The 17,733-nt window shown below is 38.0% G+C and overlaps 2 protein-coding genes across 4 annotated transcripts; both read right to left on the minus strand.

Annotated features, from left to right (window-relative positions):
• Nucleotides 1-846: 846 nt before the first annotated feature.
• Nucleotides 847-6,233, minus strand: LOC136242976 (uncharacterized). 3 transcript variants are annotated; one of them, XM_066034481.1, is made up of 6 exons: nt 4,537-5,978; nt 4,433-4,484; nt 2,745-2,879; nt 2,521-2,617; nt 2,328-2,474; nt 847-1,385 (listed from the first exon to the last, which is right to left on the minus strand). In XM_066034481.1, the coding sequence occupies exons 5-6, from the start codon at nt 2,414-2,416 to the stop codon at nt 953-955; spliced, it is 522 nt and encodes a 173-aa protein (XP_065890553.1). In that variant the 5' UTR covers nt 2,417-2,474; nt 2,521-2,617; nt 2,745-2,879; nt 4,433-4,484; nt 4,537-5,978; the 3' UTR covers nt 847-952. The 3 variants fall into 3 exon arrangements, with proteins under 3 accessions (XP_065890553.1, XP_065890555.1, XP_065890554.1); XM_066034483.1 differs by lacking the exons at nt 4,433-4,484; nt 4,537-5,978 and adding an exon at nt 6,054-6,233; XM_066034482.1 differs by having other exon boundaries at nt 4,433-5,978.
• A 920-nt stretch (nt 6,234-7,153) lies between these two features.
• On the minus strand, nt 7,154-17,726 carry LOC136243771 (uncharacterized). Its single transcript, XM_066035378.1, has 15 exons — nt 17,510-17,726; nt 16,899-17,010; nt 16,366-16,436; nt 15,316-15,446; nt 15,202-15,264; nt 15,073-15,138; nt 14,413-14,547; nt 14,273-14,338; nt 13,431-13,653; nt 13,196-13,242; nt 12,908-12,982; nt 12,488-12,559; nt 10,767-10,827; nt 10,494-10,633; nt 7,154-9,227 (listed from the first exon to the last, which is right to left on the minus strand). The coding sequence occupies exons 1-15, from the start codon at nt 17,555-17,557 to the stop codon at nt 7,352-7,354; spliced, it is 3,186 nt and encodes a 1,061-aa protein (XP_065891450.1). The 5' UTR covers nt 17,558-17,726; the 3' UTR covers nt 7,154-7,351.
• Nucleotides 17,727-17,733: the final 7 nt, after the last annotated feature.

Raw genomic sequence — 17,733 nt, forward strand, 5'->3', positions numbered from 1 at the left:
ATAACAAGACCAGACAGGCAGTACAAAAATAATTCAAGTTATTTATATCAGTAAAGTCATACAAATGAGTCTAGAACATTCTGGCCAGGTCTACAATCTATTTACAATCACAGTAAGTGTCCATAAAACCATATACAATAATTATTTCTATGCATACTGTTACAAGTAAGGGGCAAAGTATAGCCATTTTGATTAGACCTTTTTTTGACTATATGCATATATCTTCACACTGCCCTACACATGGAGAAAGATATGTTAATCTAGCCTACTGGTTACTTCGATTGTTGAAGGTAAGAAACTATTGATATGTTACTAACAATTATACTGGAGCTAGAAGCCACTACACCCCACCTGTGAATCAACATTTACATGGTAGTGAAGAGGACAAAGGTGAGTCTATGATGTAGCTGCAGCTGTAAGTAAAAAGGCTCATCTTGAGCCTAAGCAACATCGAACAGTGATCCCATAGTGTTTGTGAACTCTTGATAGTGTTTACCATAGTTGGGTCATGCTTGGAGTCAGTGGAAAATTCAATTTTTGTTTTTAAATTGTGTCTTGCAGAAGTACTTTTGGTCATTCTGAAGATATCTAATCAATACTGCCAAGTTATAGTGTCATGAACAAAAAGGTGAGGTTGGTTTTCAAGTGATAGTTTATAGGCAGGGCAGGTAAGTGCAATTCTTTAAGATCCCTACTATACAGTACTACTGCCTATAACTGTACAACAGAAGATAGTTCAATCAGTGAGGGTACATTACAAGAACCAAAAGGAGCAAAATCTAAATTAATACACAAAGAATGCTCAATTGTTGACAGCTATAACCCAGATTTTTATTAGTTCAGCTCTTTAGCTTCTCACTGGTATATGACAGTTCTTCCAATAATATGCATAACTACATGTATAATATTTGTGTAGCAATTTAAATACAACAAGGAAATTTATACATCTAGTTTATATGTAATCTATCCACAAGTAACATTCGCCAGTAATACTGTCTCTCCAAGTTCGCTCAATAGCATATTTCAATACTGCACTCTCAGTCAAGGTACTCTTCTTGCGTTGATCAGCTACAGGAACGATTCCTTGCTGTAGTGCTTGTGCAAAGAGATGCTTTGTGACTACCAAACCCAAGCCCTTATGCCGATATTCTGGTACTGTGGACAAGTTAATTCCGAGTCCATAGTCACTAAACATTGCCCATGAAATTGGAAGGGAAGGATCTGACTTCCTGAATATCCCAACAGAGATGTCAACTATACTTAACAAATACTTGAAATATTTTCTAACGATGGTAACATCTTTATTAATCCTTAGCCAGTAGTCTGCAATAAAATCAGCATGATCTGGTGTAAGTTTACTCATGAAATACTGATCAGAATCCAACCTATATAATGACAAGATAGTGGTATAGTTGTATACAGACGCCATCACATGGACATTATTATTATTAACACTTTACAGTGACCAGCACTGAAGGTCTGACAGCAACTTGTGCTGTAACCTTAGGATTACCTAACCTAGTTACAACTTACAAGGACTCAGACTTAAACAATGACTTATAGCAAATAAGATGTAACAGCAAAGTAAGGAAAAATATCCCTCCAACCCCAGGATTTGAACTGCAGGTCACCCAATGTCTAGTCGGGGCCACACTCAGTCTTCCTCCAGGAGGGATGGATTTTCAAAGTAGTACAGTCTCATTCACATCTACTAGCTGTGAATGAAACTACACTACTTTGGAGTACTTACATTGCTTGTTCTTGCTGGAGCATAGCGCAGCCACTGTGGATTTGAGAGCCACACCTTTTGAAGTCTTCTGGACCATCAATTAATGGAGCAGTGATGCATATACCAGACAGGAAAGAATTACTTCGACATCGCAAAGAAGCATTATCCTTTTAGCTAACTGCAAGTCAATCCATACACATCATGCTACAGTCAGCCCCTGTGGTTGGCAAGCAGTAATCAACCTTTCCTTCCCCCTTTTTCACAGTTGCCAAGGTGCTGAAAATTTGGGTTTATATAGACTAGCTAGTTGAAGTGGCCATTGGGTCAGTGCTAGACTGGTATAGCACTTACATGGCACCAACTTAAGTAGACTCTACTGGATATAGCTATGAAACACTGCCTTCAGTAAGCCCCTTTTCACACTGAAATCCCTACAATGAGGTACACTTGTTGATGTAATAATATTATCATGCTTGATTATTCAGCTAGACAATTGGGCATCACCCCTTTTTGACCATAAATATGAACACAGCTATGGTGCATGGGTATAGTGTGTTATTATGTGGTGTCTGGAATTTGAAAAAAAAATACTCTATACCTTTGCCTTATGGGGAAAACATCAGGGTTGTCCACAAAATAATACATCTTTATAGGATAGTGGCCAGCTGGTAAGGAGTCTCTTGCCATTTAGGAAGGATCTTTTTGGCCACATTGTCAAGGTGCTTGTTGGTCACAGAATTGATTCCTGTGGATGCTTAATGACTGCACAACAAATATTACATCTAATTCACCTAGTATCATGGCTTCTTCTTGCAAAACTTTTGATTCATGTAAGAAATTACCAAATTCCTCTTCTGAGTCCGACAAGAGCTGTAATCTACAGCACCGCTACATTGGAGGTTAAACAATTACTGTCACAATCAGGAAATTACAACCGTGACCAAATGTTCATTTAATTCCTACTGATTTTAATTAAAACATGCTCTACATACACATAGCATTATGTTGTGTTTACCTGATTTCTGGTAGGGAAATACAGTGTGCTGGTCCAGTGTTGGAGTATTGCAGTACAACTGAAGTTTGGCCACTTGTCAGTCAGTATTGTTGGGTCACACTTTCCCCTCATCTTGTATAGTGCCACATTCTGAAACTGATTAGAAAGTTAAGCAATCAGTAACAGTAATATGTACAGTACAATCTCATTTTATGACCACGACCTTTTTAATAAGATCGCCTAACTAAAGTAGAAATATTAAATACATCTATGAGTATAGCCATGGAGTATTTCATTGTTCACTAACTTGTTATTAGGGTAATGGATAACAATGAGGCTATATATTTCTCAAACATCTTTTACTAAATGTTTTGTTTGAGTATGTAACTGCTCTGTTATTGTTATTGGAAATACTATTCCACTTAGGGACATGTGAGGAGGTCAACAAAGCCTGTAAAAACAAGACTGCTGCTTTTGTACTAATAGAAATTTCTTGAAAATCATATAACAGACAGCTGAATAGTTACAAGAGATGTATAATGCATTACATTACAGTAATATTTTGCAAAATACAATGAGTTTAAATGTAACTAGGTCCTGTTCATACACATATTGCATCAAAAGCAGTGTAGTGATCTATGGTAATCTATACAGATTTGAATTTGATCATTTCATAGTACTAAAATCCTCAAAATTCTATTGTGACTCTGTTTGCAAGTCTGTGTCTCACTATTCTGTTACTGGCTTGAGAGGGTGCTGTAACAGTAAGTGTTGGATAAAAAGGACTACAGTGAAACCTCTTAACAAACTCGCGAACACAATAGACAAAGGTTTTGGTCACAACAAGTCTGGTCCATATGTTTTTACCTCTGAAAGAGGAAAACCTCTTTATTGCACAAAGTGACTGAAAATCCTTGTCCCAAAGTGACTGAAAATCCTTGTCACAAAGTGACTGAAAATCGTTGTCCCAAAGTTCACTGTATATGTTGGAGTGTTCTAGATCAATTTACTTTTATAGAGCAGTCATACATTCCAATATTATAATATAGTCTAATAGAGTGGTCATAGGTTTCAAGGTTATCTGATAGGTCATATGAGGAAACCCCAACGATCCATATAGTATTACAAAAGTGTATGTATAACAATCAGGCATGAAATGCAGATTGTAATTAGTATGTTACATGGGATGAATGTAATGGGTAGCTAGTTATTATTTTGAAGTAATGACTGTGTATGAACATGTATAGTTAACCAAAGACTCAAGATGTGCGGCCACCAGATCATGGTTTTAGGAGCATTCCATCACTCACTACCATCATAGCTAGTAAAATTTAACTGACTTCTCTACTAGTTGGTGCACGTGGCTACAACTTTCAGTACTACATATCCATTACATGATGGCACCGTATGATGGTCCTCAAAATGTCTCAGCTTGGAGGTTTTCATCTCTGATATTGTTGCTGAGGTCACTGACGCTTTGTAGTCATGCACAAACAATCAGACAAACAATACACCAGCATGCTATAAGAATGTGTATAACACATGTCCTAGATATCAAACAGTACATACAGTAGTACTGTTTAGTAGGGTTCTCCCCTAAAATGTATGGCACCTACAAAAATGCTGTCATTAAAAAAACATCACAGAAATATCATACGTAATTGAAAGCATGAATACACCTAACATCAAATCCAGCATAAAAAACTTACAGAAAGCCAAGTACTGAATTAGAAAACTGAGATCTGCCTGCAAGGCTAGAGGCTAAATGACACATTGTACAGCCACCATTTTATGCCTCAGTACTTAAACTCACTCTGACATGTGCCTTTTGAAGTTCCAACAAGTCTCTGCCCTCTGCACCTTTTCTTTCATCTTCAATGACATGGTCATCTTCTTCATTCACAGAAACCATTAATTTTCTTTACCAACACTTTCCTTGGAGGAGTGTATTTAGATGCCACAAAACTATTTGAAATGCTAACACTATACTGTAAGAAATAGATACCTGTAGTTGCACTTATAAAATGATCACATAGTAACCCCACTCTTACATAATCAGAACACACCACCACGCTGTTAAACGATCGCAATCAGATTGACCATGCCCCTAAAAATCAAGTTGCAGTTTACGATGAACAAATGATATGGCAACCATGTGCCTCTTAATCTATTACGTATGCACTACGCACTTGAGATAAGCAGGGAGATCAAAATACTCTTATAAAACAGTATACAGGGCAAAGTCCTGTGCATGTATGGGGCCACATACATGCATCACGGGAGTTTGTATCTGCAATCCTAAGAGTTACAATTTTATTCTGTTTGGTTAGGTTGTGTTGCATGCTTTTGCTGAATTCAAGTGGAAGAACTAGTGCCCATGGTCTGGCCACTAGACCATCTTTCATCTACTGGAATTTAAAAGATTAAGATACTCTAATAGAGCAGTGCAATTACCATCAAATAGATCCCAAATCTCAAAGACTTAACTTTCACTTTCAGAATTTTTTTGTGCCATGGAAGTAAAATTAACTATATAGCCATGTATCCTTATTATAGCCATGTATCCTTCAAAAGAGACTTTGCATGTAAAAATAGCATCCGGATTTCATTTCAGAAGTAAAAATTTCCCTAAGGGAGAACCCCTAGCTTTGCATGCTATACAAACTTGACTTAGAATGGCTAGCTCGAAAACAAAACGAGAATTTATGAAAGTATGTGTTAACTTATCAAGCAATCAAGACCCATTTTCAAGTGAAATCAAGCGATCAAGGTATAATTTTGTCAATAAAAAACTTTGATCCCAGTCGCAGATGGTTTTACAGGCCTGTTGATAGTCCCTTGCGATTACTTAGGCCAGGCAAACCTTGATTACTTATTTCTCATCCACAAAAATTCAGATTTCCATGTGGGTGGGAGGTCATTTTTCATTATTACTCCAAACATAGACCATTTACACCCTAAACCAAGCTGTCTGTTACTATAAAGGTTAGCTAAAGAACCAGTACTTATGCTTTACCACCATTTCTAACCTGCAAGTGACTTTTGCTGTGTTGTAAAATGATAGCTAGCATTCTTAGCATCAAAATATGTGTCCACGTGATTGATAACAGCAATATAATGAAATTAGAGGCTTGTAACTACACAGTAAAATCATACTATGTGACACTGTACATAGATTATCTATGCACTGTATAACTATAATTCTTATTCTTATTAACACTTTACAGTGTCCAGCACTGAAGGTCTGACAGCAACACGTGCTGCAGCCTTTGGATTATCCTAACCTAACAGGAACTGGAGACTTAATGATTACTTAACTCCCTCCCTCACCGGATATGCTCTCGGATTAAAGCGTTTCAGAGATTCGCAGTAGTGACTTAACTCTTGTTTGGAAACAACGTGGACGTATCGCTTCGCTTGAAGATGTCTGTAACACTTCGCATTCACCACACTGTGCCTCCGAAGTTGTCTCATGATTTGTTTTGCGGTTGCTGTACACGCTCACGTGCGCGTCACGACATACCCTATAACCATAGATAATATCCCCCTGCCTAACCATAAGTTTACCCATATCATTCAAAATACTACACTGCCCTTAATTTAAATCTCAGAACATTGAAGTGGAATTTCTAAACCAGTTTGCCTTCAATGCCAACAGCAGAAATCCCCCTCAGATTTAATTCAATTTTGTTTTGCTGGCCCTCAACTATAAAAATAGCCATATGCAATTTCAAATAGAGTAAATAATTTTTTCTAGGCAGTTGCTAGTGCCTTGCTGTTTTTCAACATACACGGTGCACTACTAATACTGAGAACTGTTAATACTCTATCAACCACGCATAGGATCTCAATCACACTCATGACACAAGCATGACTAACTTGTCTGGCAATTGTCTAGCTATCATATAGACTTTCACCCCAAAATTCGATTCCCCCCAAAGAAGAAATCCTACTAGAATAAACACTGATTTGAGGGGTTTGCAACAGGCAAAAATCAGGATTTCTGATAGGACACGAATCAGCAAGAAATTAGACCTACCATGAGGTCCGTGCAGTCATTTTTCTTCTTTTGTGATTGGTTTTTTCACAAAAAGAAGCAAAAGTGGTCTGGCTGTGCGAGACTATATAGTTCACTACCATGATTGAAATAATGATTGGACTCCCTGTATTCATTGGCTTTGAGTCTCCATTTGAAAACAAAGGAGTAAGGCCGATGGTGGCATGAGACTTTGCAGGTATCCCAAGCCATCAAATCTTGTAACCCTTGTACTATATCACAACGTACTTCCAAGTTCCATGCATGGCCAACTCCTGGCTTGTGATCTAAGAATTACATTTGTAGTGTTGCACTAGAAAGCAGGTGAGTGGAGGGTATGTCTTTTTACAGAAAAGTTGTCTGGCCACGTTCAACAGCCTACAGTTAACACAGGTTAAGGATTCCATAAATAAAAATAGACAGCACACACATTAACAGTACAATTTCTGAATTATGTTATAGTTAATAATCATAATTATTATATACACAGTAAAATTAAATTGACATTTATGATGTGTACACTGAACATTTAAAAAATTGAGAAATAAATAATTATATTTTATTGAAATGGAGAGACAAAGGAAAAAATGATTTATTTTATTCCTGAAAGCTTTCGAAATACTGGTTTTCCTTCACTCCGCAGTGATGATGATCGACAAACAGAATTACTGGAGATGAATAAGTCTCTTAAAGAATGTGACCTTTGCAAGGAATTTGACTTTCTATGTTTAGCAGTTACTGAAGGGTCTGTAGTGTTCTCAAACAGTTTCTTTAACTGGCTAACTGAAGGGATAGTTGCTAACTGGCTGTCACCGTGTTTCTGGTAGATATCCAATGACCTGCGTCGCATTAGTTTCTCTTTGCTGTAACATGCCATTGATGAAATAATGCCAGTCTGATCAAACACTTCATTTGCTTCTGGTGATGCTCTTGCCAATTTCGGTGACATCTTTGGTGAGGAGAGGGGAGAGGAAGAATAAGACCTTACTCGAATGTGGTGTCTATTCTTCAATGGCGGGGTTAACAACAGCTCTTCACTCAAGGGAGAGACGTTAACCTGACTGGATATGTGGATAGTGGAAGCTCTTGGAATAGGAGCAGGCGATGATTGAGGTAGTATATTGGACAGGGACTCAGACAATGGCCGTTTCTTGACAAGGTTTGATATTGTGCTAGAATTTTTCTGCTCAATGTCTTGAACAATAGACCTTACAGTGTCAATTTGTGTAAGCTTGACTGTACCTTGTTCTTCAGCATTCTCACATTTAGTCAGTGGAGAACCTCTCCCTTCTTCTGGCTGTTCTTCATTGCTAGCTTCATTAATTTCTTTCACTTGACTAAGGTTGACTGGAGAGTTACCACCAGAAAGTCTCTTCTTAATAAGTTCATCATCTTTTTCATGTGCAGACAGCTGAGACAACGGTCTCAGTGATTCCTGAGAAGAGATACTGGATAGAGTCGATCCCTTTCTGGAATGTACCTTCAAACTAGTACAGCTCATGCTTGTTTTCATTTCATAGTGTTCATGAGAGCTGGTGGAGGACTGTCCACGTTTCTTCTCCATCACTTTCACCCTCTCCTTCACACTGTCAATCTGTTTAGTTACAACTAATGAAGTGGACTTGCCAAACTTCTTTTCCTCCAATAATTCCCAGTCTTTCTGCGATGGCATCACTGTGATGGCTTCAGAACGCACCCGCCTGTGAGTTGGTGTTAGTCCAATCACAGACACAGGCCGTGGAGCTGGCGGTTCCTTTTCTTCTTTAACACCAATATTAGCAAGGTTGTCAGGAACAGACTGTGACTGAGTCATGATCGGTTTAGTAGCTTCTGTTGTATCATCATTTGGTGTTGGTGATGGAGAAGTGAATTTAGCAATGCTGGAGCAGTATGGCTTGAAGTGTGAGTTTCTTGATGGAGTGAGACTTGACTCCTTCTCAACTTTGCTATCAGTCACTTCCACTGTTCTACCCTTTTCTAGTGGGGAAGGAGCAACTGTCACCTTTCCAGTTAGTTCATAGCTCATTTTCTGTGGTGGTGGAATCACTTTTCCATCTCTCCACTTGTCAAGATACTCCTCATCTGGTGGCGTCATACATATTGGTGATGACAAACTGGAATTGGAGTTTGATTCAGGTGAATTCTCTGAAATACCCTGGTCTTCTTCATCTGAATATGGCTCCATTGACTGAAGGTATGACAAAACTTTTTGCTCAGTAGTTTGTGGATCAACTTCAAGCAACTGTGACTTCCTCAACTCATCCTCAGTTAAAAGAGGATGAACAGCAGTCAAGTCTCCTTGGCGACCACTTCCTGAGTGTGCATACTTCTTCACAGAGTCCAGTTGATGACAGGAAGCAGGAGAGTCCCGGTTAGGAGTTGGTGGGACAAAGTTAGGATCTGAAAGTGATCTCCGGTGTTTTCTTAGTAACCTTTGGGGAGCTTTGATACCCCAAACCTCATTGTTCCTAATGAAATAAAATGCACAAAGTAACATACCACACACAAACAAAATAGCATCTTCTCATCTACATAAATCAATTTGTGCCAAAACATCTCTTTACGAGAATACTATTATACAGTACGATAGTACTGTATAGCAGGGACCACAAAGAAGTGGGCATGTCTCATGAAAAAACATCACCCAAAAACCAGCCTCATTTTTCCCTAATGACGATGAAGCAGTATTGGTTAGGTAAAACTAAGCCCAAACAAGTATTCAGATTGACCCGAAACGCTTACAAGTTGCCATGAAAAAAAAATTTAAAAAATTATTAAACGGAATTTTCTAGTGACTGACTGCCTGATGCCTGCAGACAAGTGTAACTCGATAACGGCTAAGGCTATGGACTTGATTTTTTCACTGTTTGACATTGCTTTGGCCCGAGAGGTGTCTTTTGGCATACTGCAGTAAATATAATGTATTCTTCATGGACTTACCAGTGTCCTCCTTTGTGTCCCAGACATCTTTGCTGACAATGAAAAGTGTCGATTTGGTGGTAGCACATGATGGCTTCCCTTCGTAACAGAAATTGTCCATGTTTTTCATAGCGGCTACTTTGATTGCAGAGGTGCTTTTCGAACAGTTCTTGATTTGTAATGCTGTGTAACGGGTTGAACATAGCTGACAACCAAGTTTAATGGATACTTCACTTTTCAGACGATAATTGGTAGCTGGGGTGCGCGGCACCATTTCTTTTGATGCGGTATGTGTGGGTTCACCAGTTTTATTTTACAAAAAATGTTAACAAACAAGTACACAAAAAAAAAATTAGAATTTTCAACTAGAGTAGGGACCATAACACATTGATAAAAAGTACTGAAACAAGCTGGAGTAGTGCATGATATTAAATCACAGTAAAACAATAAGAAGTGGTATATCCCTACTGTGCTCAAGATACCATAATGGAAATACACAGTAGGGATATAACACTTCTTATTGTTATACTATTTTTTTTTTTTATTATCGTGCACTACTCTCAGTACTTTTTATTGATGTACAGTATTATGGTCCTTATTCTAGTTGAAATTTCTTGTGCACTTGGCAGTGTACATTAAAAATATTATGCAACCACTATATAGGATGGGGAAATGGTTGCCAGAGCTGTAGTACTAAACAGTTCTGTGTACCATGGAATCATGGACCACAGACTCCTAGTCTTAACAGAAGCTCATATTGTGATGACATATTTATACCCACACCTACCAGCACACCCACCACACAAGTTAGTTACCTGGCAGCTAGGATGGCCTCATAGGTCTGTAGTTGCTTGCTGAAGCCAGGGTTGGGATTGATAACATTACGACAGCTCTTGACGTGTTTTATGGCTTCCTGAAGTGTGAGGTTGTACTCCTTCATTGCAAAGGCTATCACCTGAAAAAAAAAAGTAGAGCATGAAGTTATCATAAAACAGAGTTTGTTTTTGTAGTATACACACATACACAACACATGCATGTGCATACATACATAGACTACTGCTACTACATTCACTACACTACACACTTACAGTAGATGCTGATCGACTGATTCCCATCTTACAGTGGACCAGTACACTGGAGTTGGCTAACCTGTTGATAAGATCATCATAACAATATCACTCCAATCAACATGTTATTACACACAACACATATGGGACTCATTATACACAAACCACATGTCAGTGTGGACCCAACCGTTGTGTGGAAACAGACTGGGCATGGCTTGAACCCCAATTAGGCAGAAAATGGTGTCTCTTTCAACAGTACTCAACAAGTTGGACAAACTGAATGATAACCAAATTACACGGTGACTGAAGCAGAGACCATACAGTGCAGACACATATGGTAAGAGGTTTGTATTACAAAGTAAGTGGAATGTATTACAGCAGGCAGTTGTATTGGCTATTCTTAGACTACCAGTGTGTCTACCATGTAGACCATCCAGGCTGTCTCCTGGCTCATACATATTCAATATAACATGACTTCACTTGTGTACAACAAATTGCCAACATGGAGACCCATCCATAAAAATTTACCACCAATATTTACGACAGACTTTATCAAGGGTCACTCAGGAGGTTCTGCAAATTATTTCTTGCAAAAGGCTCACAGGATTATACCCTAATCGTTTAGCCATGGCAGTCAACAAGCATTCTAATAAGCTGAAACACAAGACAACATTACTGAAACAATCATTGGCTGATGATTAACACTCAAACTTGCAGCCGTTTTAAAAAACGCAAGCACTGAAAACGTACAAACCAGAAATCTGAATTATACGCAAGCCTTTTAAACAAACTCCTAAAGTACAAGAACCGTCAAAGCTGTCTAAAAACTACAAACACCATGTTACTCACCATTAAATTTTGGTTTAAATGGTGCTATCCTTTGTCGTATAGAACTTCACTCTGTGCCTTTAAATTACAAAAGAACCATCTCTTCATCTTCCTTCGCATATTGATACATAAAAGGCCATAACTTGGCCATAGTTCGTCCTATCATTATTCTCTGGACATCACCTTGTTCGTCATGTGATGGCGATTCAGTTGATACACAAATATCACATGATTGACAAAATGGCTGACAAGAACACTAACAACACTAACAACACAAGCATGAAAGGAAACAAAATGTTTCAATGCTTCGTAGCGGGTGAGTTCCTTGTTGTTTGTTAAAAGTTTATATACTGTTATAAAGGGTAGGCCTTCCCAAGTAAGAAAATCTCTATTTCTAAGAGATTGGATAAATGCTTCACAAGATATGCCTGTTTAAAACCACGTATGTAAAATGGCAAAAGTATTGTGCATTTTTCATTTGTGTTTCATCAAATCTAGTTTTCTGGATTATGCGGGTTTAAGGGTTAAAGAAGAAACTTCTCAAAAAAATTGTGCAACACCAATGTGGGATTCCCACTATTGCACAGGCTCTTCTCCTGAAACACATGTAACCAACTTGTAGTAGAAATGATAACACCACTTATTTCATAAGGATAACAACATTAATACAACAGCACAGTAAGACCAGTGGTGCCACTTTCTATGTGGTGTGTCTCTTGACAGTTTTAATCAACTCGAATTAGCACAGATTAGGGGGATTAGAATAACCAGATTACTAGCCTGCCAATAGCTGACCACATTCACATGTGTGATGTGTAGTAAAACAACTGGCCATGGTTTTGTGGTACAAACACACTCAAGTGTCAATAATGCAGTGTTGTTTTATACTACATCACATCAGTGATGGAACTTACTTAGCTTCTCGTATGAACTTGTAAGTGTCATCCCAGTGTCTGAGGAGGTCTGAACTGCTCACATCAAACACTCTAAAATAAGAAAATACACAGCAAGAGTCAAATAACTAGTGAAAAACTTTCATATGCATTGAACACAAAACAGATTATTATTACTACAATAATAATAAAGTGAATCTGAATATGACAACATGGAAACTTTGAAAATAGCTACTTCTCTAATACAATAGTTCCCATAGCTCTTTCACTGACTCTATTCATAGTATGAGGTAGACAGTTAGCTAGACATTGTGTTGGCCTATACATTTTGCCATACATTTAATTTACTGAGGCTCTACGGTACATGTACATAATCTACCAGCACAAGCACAGACACACTAAACACACGCATGCATGCACACACCACACACATAACAGTACCTGATATTCTTGTACTTGAACATTCCAGGATAGAAGTTGTCAATTTCCCGAGTGATGTTCAGTATGTAACCAATACTGTAAGAGAAAAGAAGACATGGCAATGACAACAGTGACAGACATACAGCTTGATTTACAGTCTACACACACAATCAAACATCAAGCCCCATTAACGGCATGAGCTTATATAGACCGAGATGTATTTCAATAGGTAAATTACATGCATGACTTGGTAGAACCTACAACTATACTACTGGTGTATATACAGAGACAAGACCACACTCAACATACCCAATATCCTGGAGTTCATCCAAATCAGCGGCATTCCATTCTGAGCCCTATGAGAAAAAAAACATCAAGTGCGTGTTGAATAATGAAGTGACCAATAAAACAGTTACATGGGTGTCAACAGCTTCTCAACAGCTTCCAATAAAAATATTAATATGCAATCACCTATCCAGGTATATATGAAATCAATGACCCTTAAAATGCGTTTTTCTAAACTGGCACATTTTTGTCTAATTACCAAATATAGGTAGTCATAGATCTTGGATGGCTTTTCCATTTGCTTTAATATGACCATCATTTGTTGATCAAGGAAGGCGTTATATGGTTTAAGATCCATGGCCACCGCCTCTTCGACTTTCTTCTTCAACTGTTTTACAGAAACTTCTTCCAGGTTCTCGTGTAGCATTATCTCCCGCAACTTGTGAGTTAGTAACTTCTTGACTGAATCCTTTTCTTCACCACTATAAGAAAATTGAATTTACTATATATATATACATCATAGGTGTATATCTATCATGAATAATAAACACTCTTGGTAATTATATATCAAGTTCAGCTGTGGTTTTTTCACAAGTTAACAAGGAAAAATTTTTGGGAAATTTACTGATGGCTTTATCCTCTTTACTTGAGTGCTGTAGGACTACACACATTTGATATACACAGGTGTATCACTTGTGTATTCAACTCCATAAAATATAAAGTCCACCTTCACAACGAATTTCTGAATACCCTCCAGTGCACAGCCATGAAAGGCAGCTAGTCAATCAATGAGGGATGTAAGTGAAACACTATACACATAGACAGAACAACAATGGAAAAAATCTCATCCAATGGCAACAACTAGTATTATCATTAATCTGCCACAAAACAAGCAAATTACAGTACAAAAGGACAGTTCAAAGCCAAGGAACACCTTTCGTATGTGAACGCCAAGGCGTAAAACCAACAACCGTCACAGAATGAAGACAGTGTTTTGAAAACTGTACCAGCAGGCTTTCAACAAAGCCATGCAAATTTTACATATGAAGCCAGCAGCTGACCATACACAACATATGTAACACAGCAACAATACCAACTCACAGTTTTCCCAAAGCAAAGAAGCTAGGAGAGTCAATCCTGTGTATGTCAATATCCTCCATCAGATTCCTAAAGGGAAACGAGAACTATTATCATACCTGTACACATAGTTTTATGCCTCATTTAGGCCAAACAACACCCACCACTCATTCAGAATACTCCTGTTGTCCGTCAAGGTCCGTGTGTACCAGGAAACCCATGTATGAGACAGGCCACTAACATAGAAGTTATTTATCCGAGCTAGCTCAGAGTATTTGTACAATGTTTGCAATGCAGACCTATAGAAAGACCACAGCATGAATACGCTAAAAATATAAGAAGCAAATTAGTAATATTATTTTCAAACCAATAGCTCAATGTTGGGGGATGAATTTAATCACCACCATCATTTAACAGGAAACAATTACTACATTAAAAATGCTTTCTTGTAACAAGTCATCACAGATGGCTACATTTACAGGTAAGTGGGTGTAAAGCAATGACCTAACCGTGTTTGTAAACATCATATTCCTAATTAGAGGACAACAGAGGAATCTATTAACAGAGGAATCTATTAACAACGGCACTCCCAAGGAAATGACCACAGCCATTAACACCCACACCTATAAACATTGCTGACCATGACAGAGTTATTCCTAATAAGGAAACACTAACAAAAATACCACTAAAATACCTGTTTGACTGTATAACACACGTATAAAACTTGCATAAAACTTGCATAAAACTTGCATAAATAATAAGTGTGCCACCAAATAAACAAACAGCAAGGCTTCCACAACATACTATTATATAGCAAAGCTTACCACATGCTTTGAACTGACGTGGGCTTGAAGAGGTGATGCCTGTCTGCTGTGTACACTACAAAACCACTAAAAGTGAAGAGACAAAGCAATAAACCAAATGGTGATGTGTGTGTGTGTGTGTACACTTACCCATCTCCATCTAGCTTGATTTTAGTGTCAGCCCAGATTGGGAGCACTAAGCCAATCTTAATTCTGAGGGACGATAAAAATTAAGTCATTAATTAATGTGATTTAAAAACTTACAAATCTTCATCTGTATCACTTTCCGTCCCCAAGATGATACATTCCTCTTTGCTCTGGTGACCAATGGTAGTTAAGAGTACCAGATAACGCAACTTGCTGCTTGATGAGTTCACCTTCTCTAACTCTATCACCTAACACAACATAATTGTTTACTATCATAAGTGTTTACCAGTGTAAAAAATGTACAACCATGTGCAATAAACCACAGTATGTAAACAAACGCACACATCTGTTCTTCATATAAGCCACAACACACACGTTCCAAAGACACTACCAAGTGTATTCAGTGTCTTAATGCCATCCAGCACAAATGCTTTTACTAGGCAATAAAGTTGTGTATCTTCTATCAACAAAGGAGCCTATGTCATTAGTGACATCATGTTACTTCATTAAGTGATAATTGTTGTGGCTTCCTGAGTACAGAAGCCCAACAAGTGTGATGATTGGTACAATTGCCATGGCAATAACAATATTCACCCTGGATTAGTTATAACTGACAATTTTCGCTCACATCAGTCCCACACACAAACACCTCTCTGGGTTATATTAGCCCTGGACTTATTGCTACACACCCAACATAACTACTATGATTAAAGGCCTTTCTTTCCTGAATTTCATTTCACAAAGTAATATGTGTTCTATCGTCAAAGTAAGACACATTGTCAAGAACACATGGGCACAAATCACCATCTTGAATTACAACCAAAAAAGGTAAGAATCATTTTTCAAGATAATAAATTCATTGCACACACACACAAAGTGAAAGTAGAAACAAGACTACCCCTGCAGAGCAAACAGTTTATCCAAACACTGCCAGATCGAGATAAACTTTCTCTAAAAATATACGCAACATCTTGTTCTACCATGAGTACAGCATGTACGTGTACTAGAGGATATGTCATATAATTATTCTTTCACTGACCCTCTCAAACATCTGGGATGTGGTCGCAATGTATGCACTAAATATTACGTGAACTCAAGGGTTGGCTTAAACTATCTTTACTATCATGTTAAGGACTACACTGATAACTAAAATGTCATTATACTCACCAATTTCACAGTATCCTCCGGCCTGGACAGCTTGCACAGCAACTTCAGGTGAGTCTCAATAGCAAGCAGATCTACAAGTGTGTAAAACCAAACAACTGGATAATAGCCCAGCACAATTGACAGCTAACCCCATAGAAAATCAAGACAGAAAAGCTAGGTGGCCATATATGGATACAGTGTAATAAGCCAACATCATTTAGACTAGTGGTTAGGCTCCAGTAGAGGCCTGCTAACCAAGTGCACAAAAATGCCACACAAGAAATCATGTGACAAATATTAAAAGTATCTCATGGTTTACATAAAGTGACCTATAAGACCACATCCACTCTAGGCTAGTAAATATGTTGGACTGAAGGCTGAAGTTTTCTGGAGGTACATTTCACACTCAGGTTTAATTTGTTCAGAAATTAATTCACAATTATCAGTTTGAGGGAAAAGCAACATGTTTACATCAAAATCACACCTGTTTGGATAAGGAAGGTGTGCTTATGTACACCAGAGAGTGTTAAGGGGTACTAACAGAAATTTTATACCTTTGTTATTGCTCTGAGTCCACTGTCTGTGTGGCAAAAACATCACTAGACTTCTGGTGGCTACAAAACCTTCGTAACCAGAAGAGCCTGACATCACTTCGACATCCTCTACCTGAGAGAAGGGAGAGACAATAAAATTTGTAAAGGAAGTCGGTCTGTTACACATACTACATCACTGAGTGAAGCCACATCCTTCACTGCTTATCTCACATACACTGTTCAAACAGCCTCCAAACATAAATAAACTTTTGATATCATCTTGTAACAAACTCACAAAGACATAAAACACGTATTTTACAGTACAAAGAGTTCCCGAAGTGTAGGTTTGTGATACCAAAAATCGGCTTTAACGTATCCTTTGCATATCTTTCTAGTGACTAGTACACGTATTAGGATCTGATCCGTGTCTACTGTACTTCACACAATGTCACGACAGAAGGTGTAATTGTCTAACGTCATTAACAGTAAGGTCGAGAAAGCTGTACGCGTTCTCACAAGTGTACATTACAGAATAAACGGATGAGAAAAACATGGTGTTTCATGAAAAAGATTAACAAAAAAAAAAAGTAGCACACTACACACACAGTGCAAACATTGGTGTTATTACTCACCGACTCCTGAGGACTCGGAGTGCTTCGCTCCACCGTGACAAGAGCCATATTTATTTATACTGATAGAAGACCGACTGAACGATCCACTTTATATTGTAAACTAACTACAATTTGTCCACGATAAGTCCAAAAATACGTACAAGTGCTACTGGCCCTATTTTAAATGATTAAACAACTGATCTCCCTTGGAGAGGTGACACAGTCCCGTATAATCACGTATACGG

The sequence above is a fragment of the Dysidea avara genome, chromosome 13, assembly GCF_963678975.1.
Source record: "Dysidea avara chromosome 13, odDysAvar1.4, whole genome shotgun sequence".
Taxonomy (NCBI): Eukaryota; Metazoa; Porifera; class Demospongiae; order Dictyoceratida; family Dysideidae; genus Dysidea; species Dysidea avara.